This window comes from Arachis ipaensis, chromosome B07 (assembly GCF_000816755.2).
Source record: "Arachis ipaensis cultivar K30076 chromosome B07, Araip1.1, whole genome shotgun sequence".
In the NCBI taxonomy this organism is placed as follows: domain Eukaryota; kingdom Viridiplantae; phylum Streptophyta; class Magnoliopsida; order Fabales; family Fabaceae; genus Arachis; species Arachis ipaensis.
This window is the reverse complement of record NC_029791.2, coordinates 14051401-14067843: the sequence shown is the minus strand read 5'-3', so window position 1 is coordinate 14067843 and position 16443 is coordinate 14051401. Positions and strand designations below refer to the sequence as shown.

At 42.6% G+C, this 16443-nt stretch overlaps 1 protein-coding gene across 1 annotated transcript in view; it reads left to right on the top strand.

Moving 5' to 3' along the window:
- The window catches only part of LOC107609274 (outer envelope protein 80, chloroplastic), a 17728-nt gene continuing 15677 nt past the window's right edge, over positions 14393–16443 (top strand). Inside the window, exons 1-6 of the mRNA XM_016311159.2 lie at positions 14393–15066; positions 15204–15297; positions 15408–15490; positions 15653–15750; positions 15831–15900; positions 16177–16267. Of these exons, the coding sequence (XP_016166645.1) occupies positions 14509–15066; positions 15204–15297; positions 15408–15490; positions 15653–15750; positions 15831–15900; positions 16177–16267 (994 nt within the window). The 5' untranslated portion in view covers positions 14393–14508. The remainder of the gene's footprint in view (positions 15067–15203; positions 15298–15407; positions 15491–15652; positions 15751–15830; positions 15901–16176; positions 16268–16443) is intronic.

Genomic DNA, 16443 nt, shown 5'->3' with positions numbered 1-16443 from the left:
ATATAACTGTCATCGTAGTAGAAATTCTTATTATGGCAGATGATGAATTTGTCGTGAGAATGAAATTCACTTTCAGAAAAGTTGTCATTATGGTGATGAAAGATTATATCATCTATAGAGGTGTAGACTATTGGGTATATAAGTTGGAATCATTGACATTTTATACCAAGTGTACACTGTAACAACTTAATTTTTGCACTAACGCGAATTTTTCTTAAAATAATATTTTAAAGAGATTAGTTTTATTTTGACGAGTCGACATGGAACCCTGAAGTAAAATAAATGGTAATATTATGTTATTTATTTATTTATTTTACTCGCTCTAATTATAATGGAGCCTAGATAATAATATTAATATTATTATCAAGTCCGACTTTTGTCGATAAAAGTAATTATTGGTATTTTTTGATGAGTTTAGAATTGTTAAAGTTTCATCAAATATCTTTATATTCGTAAATTATTAATGTCATTTATATTAGTAACTCATATATATTTAACCTTATATTATTATTATTGTTGTTGTTGTTGTTGTTGTTGTTGTTGTTGTTGTTGTTCGGTAGGTCGGTTACCGGACGGTTCTGGGTTGTTTGTTGGGTGTGAAGGTGGGTCCCTACCTCGGCCTGGGTCTTGGGGATGAGAAACGTGAGCTCCCGACTTCCCGGGTTCTTCGTGAGCGGAGGGAGAGGTGCCACCTGCAAGGACACTCCGACGCTCAAGTCAGTCTGGTGTGCAGGTGGTAAGGAGAAAAGTGGTGGTGACGTACCTTGAGAGAGGGGTAGGACCCTCCCCTTATATACCTTGTCAGTGTATGGGTCCCACGAGGGGAGGTCTTCTTCCTGGAAGCTTCGCTTCCCACAGCTGTCAAGTAGCTGTCAGCAGGACGCGTGTCCGGGCCGTAGACCCGGCGGGTTACACATTCCGACCCGACCGTGCAGATCGGTTTACCCATGGGCCAGGCGGCAATTTCGCTCTGCTGGGCTGGGCCGTAACAGTGCCCCCAACGCGCCAGCTGCTGTCGCGAGCACCGTTGATGGCGCGTTCCTTTTTCCCTCGCAAAGTCTTCGTTTCGCCGGTCCCCCGTGGTGAGGACGCGCCTTCTGTGCGCGTGCAGACCTGTTCGCTGTTGGGGTGCGCCCTTTGTTGCCTCGTTTATCGCACTGGGCATTTAATTCTCTTAATGGCAATTCAAAACCTCGCGAGAAAAGACCATTATACCCTTGTCCTTTGCACTTCTCAGAGCTGGTTTTCCTTGCGGTTTTCGTTTGGTTTCATTTCAGTTCTGCTACATTTCCTTTGCTTTCTCCTCTTTCTCTCGAGAATCTTCATCGCACACCCTTGCTTCATCTTGCTCCACATCAAGTCCTCGATCTCTTTCCATTATCATCCTTATCTTGGTAAGCTTCCTATTCTTTTTCTTAATATTGGTGTTTATTCTTCTGGCTCTGCATGCGCGTTTGTACTGTTGGGATGAACTGCCTGATGTGAACTGCGTATTCGCCTGTGTTTTAGCATTAGGTAGATGCTGTAGGGGGTTACCATTCTAGAATTTTGTTTTTCCTGGCTTTATTCTGATGATTATAGTTAATGGATAGGAAAATTGTAGTTGCTGGTAGTGCTGTAGTTTTTTGGTAGTACTTCCGACCTCCCGACCTTATAGACTGATTTTGAGTGGTGCCCCCACTGTAGGTATGGCTCAGCGTCCTGTCGTAAGGGTCGTGAGGCCGGCTCTGTACGACCGATACGCGTGGGTGACATCGGATGTAAAGGATACCCCTAATCAGATGTCCCTAGAGGAACTTACGGAGTTCCGACAGGCCGACTATCTCTGCGGAGGGATCGACGAGGAGGCTAACTACACGGCCTTCGTTCCTGCCGACCATGAATGAATATATGAATTGAATCTGCACTCCCCTCAGGTCCCCGACTGGATGTGGCTGTATAAGGCCATGTTCACTCGCTTGGGAGTTCGCCTTCCCTTCTCCCCTTTTCAAATGGCGCTGCTGAATTGGTGTGACGTAGCACCGTCCTAATTGCATCCGAACAGCTGGGCATCCATCCGCTGTTTCGAGATGGTATGCGAGTACTTGGAGCTGCCGGTATCCGTCGAAGTATTTCTTTTTCTTTTCAACTTAACAAACCCCACCCTTCCAAGGAGGGGAGGGCCAAAAAGGGCTATATGTCCTTTCGGGCGGCCCAAGGCAAGCGGATCTTCGGGGTATTCAAAGATTCCTAACATGGTTTCAAGGACAAGTACTTCAAAGTCTGTCCTACAGAAGGTCGTAATCCCTTCTGGTTGACATTAGAAGGGGAACGCCGCATACCGACCTACTAGAGTTTCGGGGCGGGAGCTAATGCCTTCACGAAAATAATGTATAAGGGGTTATCCCCGGAGAATAAAAGGGTTGCCGACGTGTTGTTGGCCATTTTTGGAAAAAATCTCGTTAACCCCCATCTCCTTATGGGCGATCGGGATATGGCTAAGAATTATATACGTGAGTAGCCGTCTAGTGATTTTTTGTTGCTTACATGTTTTGGATTTCCTGCCCGATTTGTTGGTTAACTGTTTTCAGTGTCTCATTGCAGTATCGATGTTTGCCGAGGTGACTGGACTTGAGGGTTTATTCAAAACCTTCTTAGCTGGTAATGATGACGACTCCGTGACCCCCGCTCAGGAGACCCCTGCTGACGACGTTATTGAGCCTGAGGTCCAGTCCCAGTCTGCCCAGGGGGAGGGGACTGGGGCCAACGCCTCTTTGGGTCCTCAGCTGGAGGTGGGGGATGGCTCGGGGTCCCGACCTGAGGGGGCCGAGGAGGAAGGAGATAATCCAAGGAAAAGGAAATCACCTGCTAGTCTTGAATTTGAAATAATTGAGGAGCCAAGGAAAAAGAGACCGTCTTCCAGCCCGGAGGGGGCTCTTACCGTTATAGAGAAGAACTTTGATGCCGGGAGCTTTATTGATTCCCAATTACTCCCCGGCACGGAGGACTTCTTTTATGGTGGGGACCTCTCTTCCCAGGCGAGGTGGATGTACCGCACTCTGCTCAGGGGAGCCGCCATAGCTAGGAAGGCTGAGTTTGCTTTGGCAGGGTCCCGATCTCTTGAGGTGAAGCTTGATTCTTCGGTTAAGGCTAACGCCAAATACAGGGAGGAAGTGAAGTTGCTTCGGGAGTAGCTCGCAACTGCCAAGGAGAAGGCCAAGTTGGCCGAAGAGAAGGTTAAGGTTGCTGGCGACAAGTTGCAGTCCGCGGAGGAGAAACTGAAGACATCCAACGCTGTCGTGGTCCGTCTCACTGAGCGGGAGCTTACCTTGGAGGGTCAGCTTAACGCTTCTCAAGGTCGGGTGGCTGAATTGGAGAAAGAGCGTGATGCTGCTCTGTCCTTGGTCAAGACGGCTCAAGCTGAGACTGCTGAGTTTAAGAAGAAGTATAAAGAGATCGTCAAACAGGGCAAGAATGCCATCCTGATGACCGAGGAGGCTCTCAAGGCTCAGGTGAAGCTGCTGTCTCCCGACTTCGACACCTCGGCCGTTGGCGTTTTCAAGACTATCAAGGATGGCAAGATCGTCGATATTCCGAAGAAGTGACTCCTCTTTGCAACTTGTACTTTTGTAACTTGTAATGTTTATTACCTTTTTGTATTGTTCGAATTTGTTTGCCGCCTGGCCGGCATGTGACAAACCGCTTTTTCCCGCCTTGTCGGCGTTTACTTTTCTTTTTGCTCTTTACCGTGTTGTTGGTATTAACTATTTATGACTGTTTTACCGTTTAGTTGGTAATTAGCGGAGCCAAGTCGTGGCTTTCATTATTTTAATAGCCGCATATTTTGGCGTACAATTTCGTGATTTCTGGGGTGATTAGTCCCGGGTTACCGTATCGGCTTGAGGCCGTTTACTCATCATGGTGGCTTAATTAATAAGTAATGAATGCCGATAAAAAGGAGGAGATGACAAGTAGTTTATAAATGGTAACAGTAAATGGCCGAAACTTAAAGTGGTTCAAACGCAAAATGATAACAAGTATATGACAAACAGTTCATCATAGCGGGCTCTTACTAGGCCGGCGGGTTCGTTCTAGGGATAGAATCTTCTCAGATTGCCCGTGTTCCATGTTCTCAGGACTTCCTTGCCGTCTAGTCGCTCCAGCTTGTAGGTGCCATTGCCGATCACCTCTTTCACTCTGTAGGGACCTTCTCAGTTTGCCGTCAGCTTTCCTTCCCCTGGTGTCGGGATCCCGATATCATTTCGCCTTAGGACTAGGTTGTTCCGCTCAAACTCTCTCTTGAGCACCTTGGTGTTATAGCGCAGGGCCATTCTTTGCTTTAGCGCCGTTTTTGACAAGTGAGTCATCTTCCTGGCTTCGTCTACCAGGTCCTTTTCCACGACTTCTTCGACTCCTCCTAAGAGTAGTCGTGGGCTCGGCTCACCGATTTCCACAGGTATTACTGCATCTACCCCATATGTGAGCCGAAAAGGTGTTTTCCTGGTGGCCGACTGTTGGGTTGTACGGTAGGACCAAAGAACTGAAGCCAGCTCGTCTGCCCAGGCTCCCTTCTTCTGGTCGAGACGCTTCTTGAGGCCCTGCAAGATGACCTTGTTCGCGGCTTCAACTTGTCCGTTGGTTTGGGAATGCTCAACTGACGAGAGAACTTTTGCTTTATGCCCAAACCGGCAAGGAACTCTCCAAAATTTTTATCAACGAACTGTGTCCCGTTATCCGAGATGACGGCTTCCGGGATACCGAATCTTGCTATTACCTGCCTCCACATGAACTTCCTGCAATTTGCCGAGGATATGCTAGCCAACGGCTCGGCCTCTATCCACTTTGTATAATAATCAATGGCCACTATTAGGTATTTGACCTGTCCTGGCCCGACCGGGAAGGGTCCTAAGAGGTCGATTCCCCATTGTGAGAAAGGTCGGGAGGCCGTCAGTAGGCTAAGTTCAGTTGCTGGCGCTTTGTAGAAGTTGAAATTCTCTTGGCATCTTTTGCACCTTTTCACGAACTCCTTAGAATCTGCCATCATAGAGGGCCAGTAATATCCAGCTCTGACGAGTTTCTTGGCTAAGGCCTTTCCTCCGATGTGATGGCCGCAGCACTCTTCGTGGACTTCCCTGAGAACGTAGTCCATTTGGTCAGGGCGCAAGCATTTCAGCAGTGGTTAGCTCAGTCCTTTTTTAAACAACTGGCCCTGTATGATTACATACTTAGCCGCTTTTTTCCTTATTGCCTTGGCCTCCTTCTCGTTGCTGGGGAGCTTAGCCTTTTCCAGGAAGTCGACGATCAGGTTTATCCAAGAGGGATCTGCCTGGGTTAGATGTAAAGACACTGTCGGTTCTTTTATCAAACCCTGAATGAGAGACCGGTTGCCCGTTCTTGGTTTTGTGCTCGCCAGCTTTGACAGGAGGTCTGCCCGTGTGAGAAGTTACGACCTACGAGTCGCTACATATCTCCACCCGGGTAGCTCTGACCTCTTTTACTAGAGCTAGCCCGCACAGCAGGGCCTGGTATTCTGCCTGGTTGTTCAATACTGGGAACTCGAATTTGACTGACTGTCGTATACAACTCCAGCTGGATTTTCCAAGATGATTCCTGCTCCTCCGAATGTTTGGTTGGACGCTCCATCCACATGGAGCTTCTACCGTGTGTTCGGTACCCCGGCCGGATTCCCCGTCACTTCTACCAGGAAGTCAGCCATGGCTTGAGCTTTGATCGCGTGCCTGGGTTCATAATGTAGATCATATTGGGAGAGTTCAACAGCCCAGGTCATCATTCTACCCGCTAGATCGAGCTTCTGGAGTACTTGTCGGATCGCCTGATCCGTCCTAACGACTACTTGGTGACCCTGAAAGTACTGTCGCAACCACCGCGACGAGGTTAGGAGCGCGTATGCCACTTTCTCCATCTTGGTATACCTTAGCTCTGCTCCTTGCAGCGCTTTACTCAAAAAATATATCGGTTGTTGGGCCTTTCCCTCTTCTCACACCAAGACCACTGCCAAGGCTTCATCGGTTACCGCCAAATATAGGTACAGCGCTTCTCCGTTTCTAGGCCTCGCAAGGACGGACGATGTGGAGATTATCTTTTTGAATTGTTGGAAAGCCTCCTCACATGTCGGGGTCCACTCGAACGCAATCCCCTTCTTCATCAGGTTAAAGAAAGGCAGAGCCTTGGCCGCCGACGCGCTGAGAAAACGGGATAGTGCGGTGAGTCTGCCCGCCAACCTTTGGACATCTTTCACGCTTCCCGGGCTCTTCATCTATAGGATGGCTTCACATTTTTTTGGGTTGGCTTCCACCCCCCCTTTGGGTTATCATGAACCCCAAGAATTTTCCAGCTTCGACAGCGAAGGCACACTTCAACGGATTAAGCCTCATTCTGTGTCAACGAAGAGAGGTGAGGACGTTTTCCAGGTCACTTATGAGGCCGTCAGCTTTGTCAGTCTTGACCAAGATATCGTCCACATATACCTCTACCGTCTTGCCGATGAGGTCTCTGAAGACCTTGTTCATCAACCTTTGGTATGTGGACCCCGCGTTCTTCAGTCCGAACAGCATTACTTTGTAGCAGTATGTCCCTCCTGGCGTTATGAACGCCGTTTTTTCTTCATCTGGCTAGTGTATCGGTATCTGATTGTACCCAGAGTAGGCATCCATGAAGCTCAGATACCGGTACCCCGCCGCCGCGTCCACAAGAGCGTCAATGTTGGGCAGGGGGAAGGAGTCCTTGGGACATGCTTTGTTAAGGTCGGAGTAATCCACACACATTCTCCACTTCCCGCTGGATTTCTTAACCAAGACCACGTTCGATAGCCAAGTCACGTAGTCGAGTTCCTGAATGAAGCCCGCTTCTAGTAAGCTGGCCGTCTGCTGGTGGATCAACCGGCTGCTGCGTGTTCTTTCTTTCTGCTTCCATTCTTGCTTGTGGTGCATCATTCATGAAAAATAGAAAATAATACCGTAAGATGAGAGAATACAAAAGCAAAGAAGCGTAAATTGTTGGAATAAGGTAAATCACTAGAATGAAGTGAGTGAATTAGTGTGACATTAATGAATTAAGTGTGTGAGTTCTAAGATGCATGTGGTCTAGAACACACACTAGCATAAAAAGAACTATGTCATGGTTACACAAAAAGGAACATGCACTTAACTCATTCTAGGGTGCTTGAGATGCTCTGAACTCGTAGGTTAAGACAACCAAACAAGCAATGAAGAAGCATGAAAGCATTCAAACCAAAAACATATGGATGCATATAATCAAAAAACACAATGCATTAAGATAAATGCACAACATCTAACAAGAAATTGCCTAATCAAAGAAAAGAGTTCAAATCACATGGTGGCCAAATCATGCAATTTAAAAAGTTTAAGAAGCATGAGGGCAATACTCATTCACTTGGTATTCACAAACATTAGGCATTAGGAACTCAAAACCAAGTAGTAAATTGTAACCTCACAAAGAATCCAACAATGGATATCCAAAAACACTAATGCTAAGATAGCATTCAGTTAATAATAAGCGGCAATAAACAACAAACAAAATTAATAATCCAACACTTATAATTAAAAAGAGAAAATGAAATGAAAATTAAACTAACTAACTAACTAACTAACTAAAAGAATTTGTTATAGATGGTGTTTGGTAGTGTTGGATGATGGGTAAGAGGTGGAAAGAAAAGAGAAGAAGAGAGAAGAAGGAAAGAAATGGAAAGAAGAGAAGAAAAGAAGATGGTGAAAGAAGGCTATCCACGCGTACGCGTAGAGTGACGCGTGTGCGTGGGTGGGTGAAATGGTAGCGACACATACGCGTGGTGTGTTATTCAGAGCGTCGATGCGTACGCGTCCTTCACGCTTACGCGTGGGTTGGCTTGTGCCAAAGGCACAAAACGCGCACATTTCAGGCACAACTCTCGGGTTTTTGGCTGGGAGGTGGAAATTTTGAATCCACGCGTACTCGTGAATGACGCGTGCGCGTGGATGGTCGAAAAACTTGGGCTCACGCATACGCGTGGGGCACGCGTACGCGTGGGTTGGTGCTCTGTTTTTCAAAATTTTTCCAAGTTCTTGCACCAAACCAAGCATTCCAAATCTCCAAATAGCTACCAAAACACCATAAAACCTTATTTATCATATCAAACTACCAAATAAACTCAACAAACCAAATAAAACATGAAATTAAACTAATTACCAATATGTACAAAAGATAAAATGAAAAGATTTTACCATGGTGGGGTGTCTCCCACCTAGCACTTTTATTTATTGTCCTTAAGTTGGACTTATGGAGAGCTCCTCATCAAGATGGCTTGTGCTTGAATGCATCCTTGAACATCCACCAATGCTTGAATTTCCAATAAGCTCCATTCTCTAAAATTAATGCCATCAAGCTTTGATGGAGTTCTTCACAAGCTAAGGGCTCCCAAAATTGATCCTCATGTATTCCCGGATCCCATATCTTGTTTCTACACTCATCTTCAAGTTGATCGTTATTAGTTCATTTAGGTGGTAAGTAAGATGAATTCTCAATCAAGCGACCAAACTTCATCCTAGACCCAAGCAATCTAGTTCTACACCAACTCTTGCAATTAAGCCTTGAACATGTAACCATCATGAACTTTGAATTACAATGCCAACTACTAATCATCTCCCTTTTTCTCTTAAAGCCACAAAGAGCTCTAAGTTGCCCATTCGTCTCAAGCAAACCATATTCAAGTGGAATCATAAAACTTAGAGATGAGAGATTTACCCACTTGAATGAAAGAATGGATGGTGATGGCTTGGGAAGAAGTGTTTCCAATGTCCTTGCAAGCTTCACTCCCTTGTGTTCTCCCTTGATTACCTCCACCTCTTTACAAACTTCTTCAATTCAATCCTTTGTTTATCAATTTCATCTAACTCTTCTCTATCACTCAAATCATAAATGGGAGGATGAGAGAAATCTACTTCCTCAACACTTTCAAATTCACCGGGAGAAGGTTCTTCAAGTTCAAAGGATTCATCACCAAGAAGTTTTGATGCATGATCTTCATCACCATGGGAACTTAATTCTTGCTCTAGTCCCTCCAAGTCTTCATTCAACAATTGTTTTGGAGGTTGTACACACTCCTCCTCAACATCAAATTCAATCCTCTTGGAGGGGTTTTCTATGACTTTAGATTCCCATGAAGGTTTCGCATCTCCTAGGTCTTCAACCACTTCTTCCTTTTCTTTAACAAGCATAGGTTCCTCCAATTGTTCTAACACAAAGCTACATTCCTCCTTTTCCACTGGAGTTTCCAATCTATCCTTCATGCTATTCTCTTCAATTGATTCTCCACATGTGGCCATGGGAGTTCCTTGAGTGCTTAAACATTGGTAGGCTAATCGGTTTACCACCTCTATCAACAAGGCCATGGATTTTAGTGCCTCCCTTTGCATTTCTCTTTGCTCTTGAAGTAGCAAAGTGAGAGAATCATCCATTGGGGCTTGGGGTGAATAGGATGGTTCATTATTTTAGAGAAAATGTTCATAATAGAAAGGTGGTTCTTCTTGGTACAGGTATGGAGGTGGTGCATATGAAATGTATGGTTCTTGGGAGTATTGATGTTGGAATTGTGGTGGCTCTAAAGATTTTCTTACATAGTGGTCACAAGGATGAGGTAAAGGTGATTGGTCATATGATGGATAAGGGTCATAGAAAGGTATTGGGTGGAAAGGGACTTGTGAGTATGGTTGAGGGCTATGTTGAGGAGGTGGTCCATAGGCATGTGGTGGTAGTTGTTGACAAGTACAATAAGGACTACCACATCCATTAGATTGATATGCATTAGGATTGGAGTTATACTTATATGAGATCGGAGGAGGTTGTTGTCAAGAAGGTTGAGCATATGCTTGAGGCTCCTCCCACCTTTGATTGTTTCATTCTTGATGCATATTCTCATTGTAATATCCATTTCCTACAACATAGTTGTAACCAAAGTCATAGCCAAAGTGGTGAAAATTCATGATAACAAAGACAAAAAAAAGCACAAAAACAAGGAGGTAAAATCTAACTACTAAATCAAACAAGCAAATCAACAAAAGAGAGAACTATTTATAATATTCACATATATACAATAACCAATAACAAGCGCACATTTGTAAATCCCCGGCAACGGCGCTATTTTGATGAATGGAAAATTGATGGTATAGAATTTCACAAATGAAATCTCGTTGCAAGTATAGTTTCTAAACCAACAAATAATCCTATCATACAAAAAAATTGTTTGTCACAAGTAACAAACACCAATAAAAATAACCAAAGTATTCAAATCTCGGGTCGTCTCTCAAAGGAATTGTAGGGAAGTGTTCTTGTTATTGGTTATGAGATGTATATTTTGGGGTTTTAGATAAGGGACAAGAAAAGTAAATTGCAAGAATTAAACTAATGGCTAAGAAAGCTCTTGGCAAGAAATGAGAACTAGAAGTCCTATCCTCATTATCCTCCTCAATTGTGACAAGAATTGTCCATTGCTCCACTTAGTCAACCTCTAACTATGAAGGAAAGTCAAGTGAAAATAATCAATTTGATTCCTCAAGTCCTAGTCAACTCCTAAGGAAAGACTAGCTTTAGTGGAATTCAAATCAACTAGCAACTTTCAATTATCAATCAACAAAAGAGTTTGATAACTTAAGAGTCTCCAATTACTCAACCAAAGCCAAGAGGAAAAAATCTACTCTAACATCCTTCCAAGCATTTTATCAAACACTTGGAAGGCATAAAAGGAAAGTAAAATCAAATTGTAAGAAAAGTAGATCTACACTACCAATTCCAAGAAATTAACAACAACAATTCAAATCAACAATAAAGGAACTCGAAACATAAATTGCATTAAAAGAGAAATAGAAGAAACAAGAGTGCATCAACATAAAAGGAAAGAATTACAAGAATTAAATGCTAAACTAGAGAGAGGAAAGGTAGAAGGATAAGGAATTGAAGAGGAAAAGTAAATCAAAGCATGAATTAAACTTAGATCTAAAAAATCCTAATCTACATCTAACTTAATTCTAGAGAGAAGAGAGAGCTTCTCTCTATAGAAACTAACTCTAAACTAAACTATGTGATCCCCCCTCCCCCCAAAAATCAATTATGAGCTTCCCCCCTTTTCACTCCTCTTGATTTCTGCATATGATAGGCTCAGAAATGAGTTGAATTTAGGCCTGGGAAGCCCAGAATTTGCCCCCAGCGGTTTCATTTTAATGAAGTCACGTGTGAGCATCGACGCGTACGCGTGGGTCACGTGTACGCGTCGCTTGGCATTTTTGCTTTCCACGTGTACGCGTCATGTACACGTACGCGTCGCCGTGCGACTTCAATTCCACGCGTGCGCGTCGATGAATGCATCCCAAATCCTTGATTTTCCATGATTTCTCCACTTTGCATGCTTTTCTCTTCAATCTTTTGATTCATTCCTAGCCTTTTCAACCTGAAATCACTCAACAAACGCATCAAGGCATCTAGTGGAATTAAAGGTGAATTAAACTTAGCAAATTTAAGGCCTAAAAAGCATGTTTTTACTCATAAACACAATTTAGGACGAAACTATGAAACCATGCCATTTTATTGAATAAATGTGGAAAAAGTGGATAAAATCCACCTAAATTAAGCACAAAATGTACCACGAAATAGTGGTGCATCAAACCGCAAAGCAACCAATGTGGATGTAGACCTCATTAAGTACACTTGTTCATGCAACATATGACAACTAACTGGTACCTACTGTACTCACTCTAACTCATTCGTTATGTTGGTTTGTTGTGATTATTCTTTCTTGTTTTGTTACCATTGGTTAATTTTCCTGCATTACCTCAGGCATGCCTTGCATACATGCACTTGATGCCATTAGGAAGAAATGCAACTTGCCACAAGACTATGTGCACCCATGGCTATGTATGGAGTCAATCAAGAGGACATATGCACACTGCATTAAACCTGTACCAAGTGCAAAATTTTGGCCGAGAACTGAATTCTCATAGCCAAACCCACCCATCATCAAAAGACCAATTAAACGGCCAAAGGTTCATAATAGACAAAAAGATCCTGCTGAGCCATTGATGCAAAGAGAAAAATTAAAGAAGTCATTCTCTGTGTCTTGCAGCAAGTGTGGTGAAAAGGGCCACAACTACAAAACTTGTAAAGGAGCTCCTTCCAACCTCAATTGAAAGACAAAGACAAAGTGGCCTAAGAAGAAGGGAGCTAGCACCTCCCAATCACCAGTGATGCTTCCTCTGTCACAATGAGTTCTCCCACCAGATGTAAGATCACTTTAATGATTATAGTGTTTTTGTTTATACACCATACATGCCTAGCAGTAACTCAGTCCTAGTACATTGGTAAGGGATTATTCTGTCTTAGTACTATACTAGTCAGGGATTAATATGTCCTAGTACTATATTCTTCAGAGATCAATCTATCTTAGTACACTATTCATTAGAAATTAATCTGTCTTAGTATAATCTGTTAATCTGTTACACTACTATGCCCAGGATGCTTCTAACAGCCAACCAGGTAGCTCAACAAGCCACCAACAACACTTTACTGTAATGATGCATTTGTTTGTCATTGTAATCTGATTGGTATATGCATTGATTAAATCTCATGTGATGTGCTTTATGTTTTGTCATGTTTTGGTGTCCTCCCACTCCAAGTTATGAATGCAGCTGGCTCAAGTCCTCGAAATGTTACACCAGGTCCAACAAGAGTGACAAGGTCCACACTTGTGATAGCACCACCAAGACTAACAGTTACTCAAGCCAGCCCACCGGCCCTAACTTCAAGCAATCCATTTAAACCTCTAGGAAAAGCTCCATCCATGGTCAATGACACAACTCGCCCAAAATAATCAAAGTTCAGACTAGAGCAGAAAATTTTCAGGCCACCAGCTCCACTTGCTTAAGGTCCAATCCCATCTAACACACAGTAGGCAGCATCAGTTTAGGAACTTCTCCAAGGACTAACTCCATCTAACACACAACCTGCTGCACAGAGTCAGGAGGTTCCACCACCAACTTTACCAAGTGCATCAACATCCAAAGAGACAAAGGAGTGAAGAGTTGTGCCATTATGTTATTTTGGGATAAATGTGTGATGTTGTAATAGTTAATAGCAAATTTCAAATACAATTTTCTTTTTTTTGTTACCTGTTTTTTGGTTACTGACTATTGGTCAAGTGAAAACTTGTTAATAGTAATATGACATACATGTGTATACATTACTGGCAAACTGATTTTTTTTTTTTTGGAATCAGTTCTAAACATGGATGTTTACTTTTATAGCTTTAATGTCAGTTCTTAAATGTTTGATTACTTGTTATTTTGCTAACTTTAATTTCATACATACATTGTAACATATAGGTTAAAAATTGATACAGAGTATTCAAATAATTTATACAAAGGACATGCTGAATTTTTTTTTTTTTGACAAAAAATCACCACATTTATCTTGTTCAATCATTGATTAATTCTTACAACTTAAAACAGCAACACTCAGGACAATAAAAATAACACACATACACCACCTTATTAGTTTTTTTTTCATCTCTAAAACTATTATCCTCTTCTCCAAATATGTGATCCTATTTTTCATGTCTTGCTTCCAGTGATACTCTTCAACATCTCCAATTTCCTTCTCTCCCAAATACCTTGTATCAGTTATCCCAAGTCTTGCAATGTGCTCATTAAGCTACAAAAAAATTTGCAATATAGTTATCTTACCTACAAAAAATCAGTCCACAAAACTCAGAAAAAAATTGGTATTCGAGAATAAACCCCAGAAATAATCTATTAGGATTGCTGCTCGTCTTCGACATGAACAAGATTGCATATACTCCACAAAAGTGCTTTGGTGAGACACCATCTTTGTCTTCCTTCCCGTTAGGAACCGAACTCGCAGCGAACTGGTCTTGTCTTCCTCCACCTCCACTTCCACTTCTTCTTGAGATTGATGATATTCCATCGGATGCCATGGGACGAAATGTTTTCTCTCTTCGTTCAGCCACTTCACTGTTTCTGTACATTCGAAGGATTAGGGCTCGAGAATTTGAAAGATTGGGGGTGGTGCTGAAGCAGCATCGTTTTGGTGCGTGGGAACTAATATGTCTTGTTTTCGAAAGTTACAAGCCACGTGTGATTCCGTAACGGCCAGGTTAGCGCTATAGGAGTCACGTCAGACTTTTTCGTCAGGTCCCATGGAGTGACTTCAACGGAGGGCTAAATTTATCTACATTTTAGAAGAGTCATTTGAGAACAAAAATATCCGCAAAAATAAAAAAGTTAGGACCTATTTGTACTTTTTTTTTATGTAATTATAAAATTTTAAATTTTATTAGTTTAAAAATTATTAAATTTTTAATATTTTTATTTTAATTTATATTCATTGACGGTTCTCGCTACCTTGCTCGTGAGTCGCGAGTCGTCAGTGGTGAGGTGAAGAAGAAGGAATAACAGTGAGCTGCAACTCTTCGCTGTAGCAGAGTCTCAAAACGGAATCTGTATCAGAATGCCTCGAAACGATGACATTCGCTTCATTTCTTCCTCGATTAGAATCCCACCTCCTCCCAAACCCCTAAAGAGATGCCCCTTCGAAACCGCACGTTCTCACATCGCTCAACTCGTTCGCTCCTTCAACACTCACTCCAACGAGTTGACTCGTTCCGTACTCCTATGCTGCGCCACGCTCTCCCTCACCGGCAAAAGGAGACCGTCCTCTCCGATTCTCTGCTCCGCTTCGCTGTCACTTGCCGAGTCGACTCAGCCGCAGGAAACTCAGCTCAAGGGGATATCTTCGCCTTCTTCTTCTTCTCCTGCTTCGGTTCGACAGAGCGAAGAGAGGGTTCTGATAAGCGAGGTGCTGGTTCGGAACAAGGACGGCGAGGAGCTCGAGAGGAAGGACCTTGAGGCGGAGGCGCTGCAAGCGCTAAAAGCATGTCGAGCGAACTCGGCTCTTACGGTGCGTGAGGTGCAAGAAGATGTGCATCGCATCATCAACAGTGGCTACTTCTGCTCCTGCATGCCCGTTGCGGTTGACACGCGCGATGGTATTCGATTGGTGTTTCAGGTATTAGGCATTCGGCGATACTCTTCCTTGTTCTTGCAATGTGAGAATTAATGTTTATCTGCATTGTGTTCTGATGGATGCTTTGAAATTTGTTGATGTTAAATTACTCCGTTGGTAATGGCTTTCTTTGGAATAAGGTAGAACCAAATCAAGAGTTCAAAGGGTTGGTGTGTGAGGGAGCTAATGTTCTTCCGGCTAAGTTCTTGGAGGATTCCTTTCGAGATGGATATGGTATCTTTTTATTCTTTGTTTCGCATCTTGCAGTTATGAAGAATAATGTTGCATTTTTTGTTGTACATGATTTTTCAATGTATTCAAATTTACATGTTAAAGTTGTTCAGGGAAAGTTATCAACCTGAGGCGGTTGGATGAAGCAATTTCTTCCATCAATGGCTGGTATATGGAGCGTGGTCTTTTTGCTATGGTAAAATTGCCCTTAACTTTTGTTCAAACTTTAGGCTTTAATAATAAGAACGCTTCTTGCTTATAGTTGAGTTACAACCCAGAGCTAGGTTTATGCTCTGACCAGTGTTATGATTGGCATTTTTCATATCTTTTTTGTTTGCTGCCTTGATAATTTTTGTAGGTTTCAGCAGTTGAGATTCTCTCAGGGGGTATTCTGAGATTGCAAGTGTCAGAGGCTGAGGTCAACAATATCTCCATACGGTTTCTGGACAGGAAGACGTAAGCACCTTCTTTCAAATTGATCAACACACAAAAACACATAGTGCATTTCTGTTAGTAATGTGGTTTCCTATCTGTAGAGGTGAGCCCACTATAGGGAAGACAAAACCAGAAACAATACTGAGGCAAATTACAACCAAGAAGGGGCAGGTACTTACTTGACCTAATACTGGGTACTTGGAAATTTTGCACAAAACTGGGATACAGGCCAAATAAATATGTTTTCCCAATATAATTAAGCTAATTATAGCATTGATTTATCAAGCTTATGATCAGCATTCTCTGCTCTATTCAATGGTTGTTGGATTGTCCATTGAAGGGGGGATTCTAATCTTAGCTATGATTTTACTAATCTTTGGCAAAACATTCCTTCTCGAATTTCCATTCTTAAATAAGCATTTTGGATAATAATTAATAGTATTCCAGGTTTACAGCATGCTTCAGGGAAAAAGAGATGTGGAGACTGTACTAACTATGGGGATAATGGAAGATGTTAGCATTATTCCTCAACCAGCAGGTAATGCCTACATGTTAAAATGTGCTTTAAGATAAGTTGAATAGTTGTAAGAAATATTGCCAAATTATAGTATAATTTTTTCGCCAGCCCTGTGTGAAGAATTGAGGATTAATATTTTTATTTAGCATTTTACTTTCCTACTAAAAGAAATTTTTAAAATTGTTATATGAAAAGTG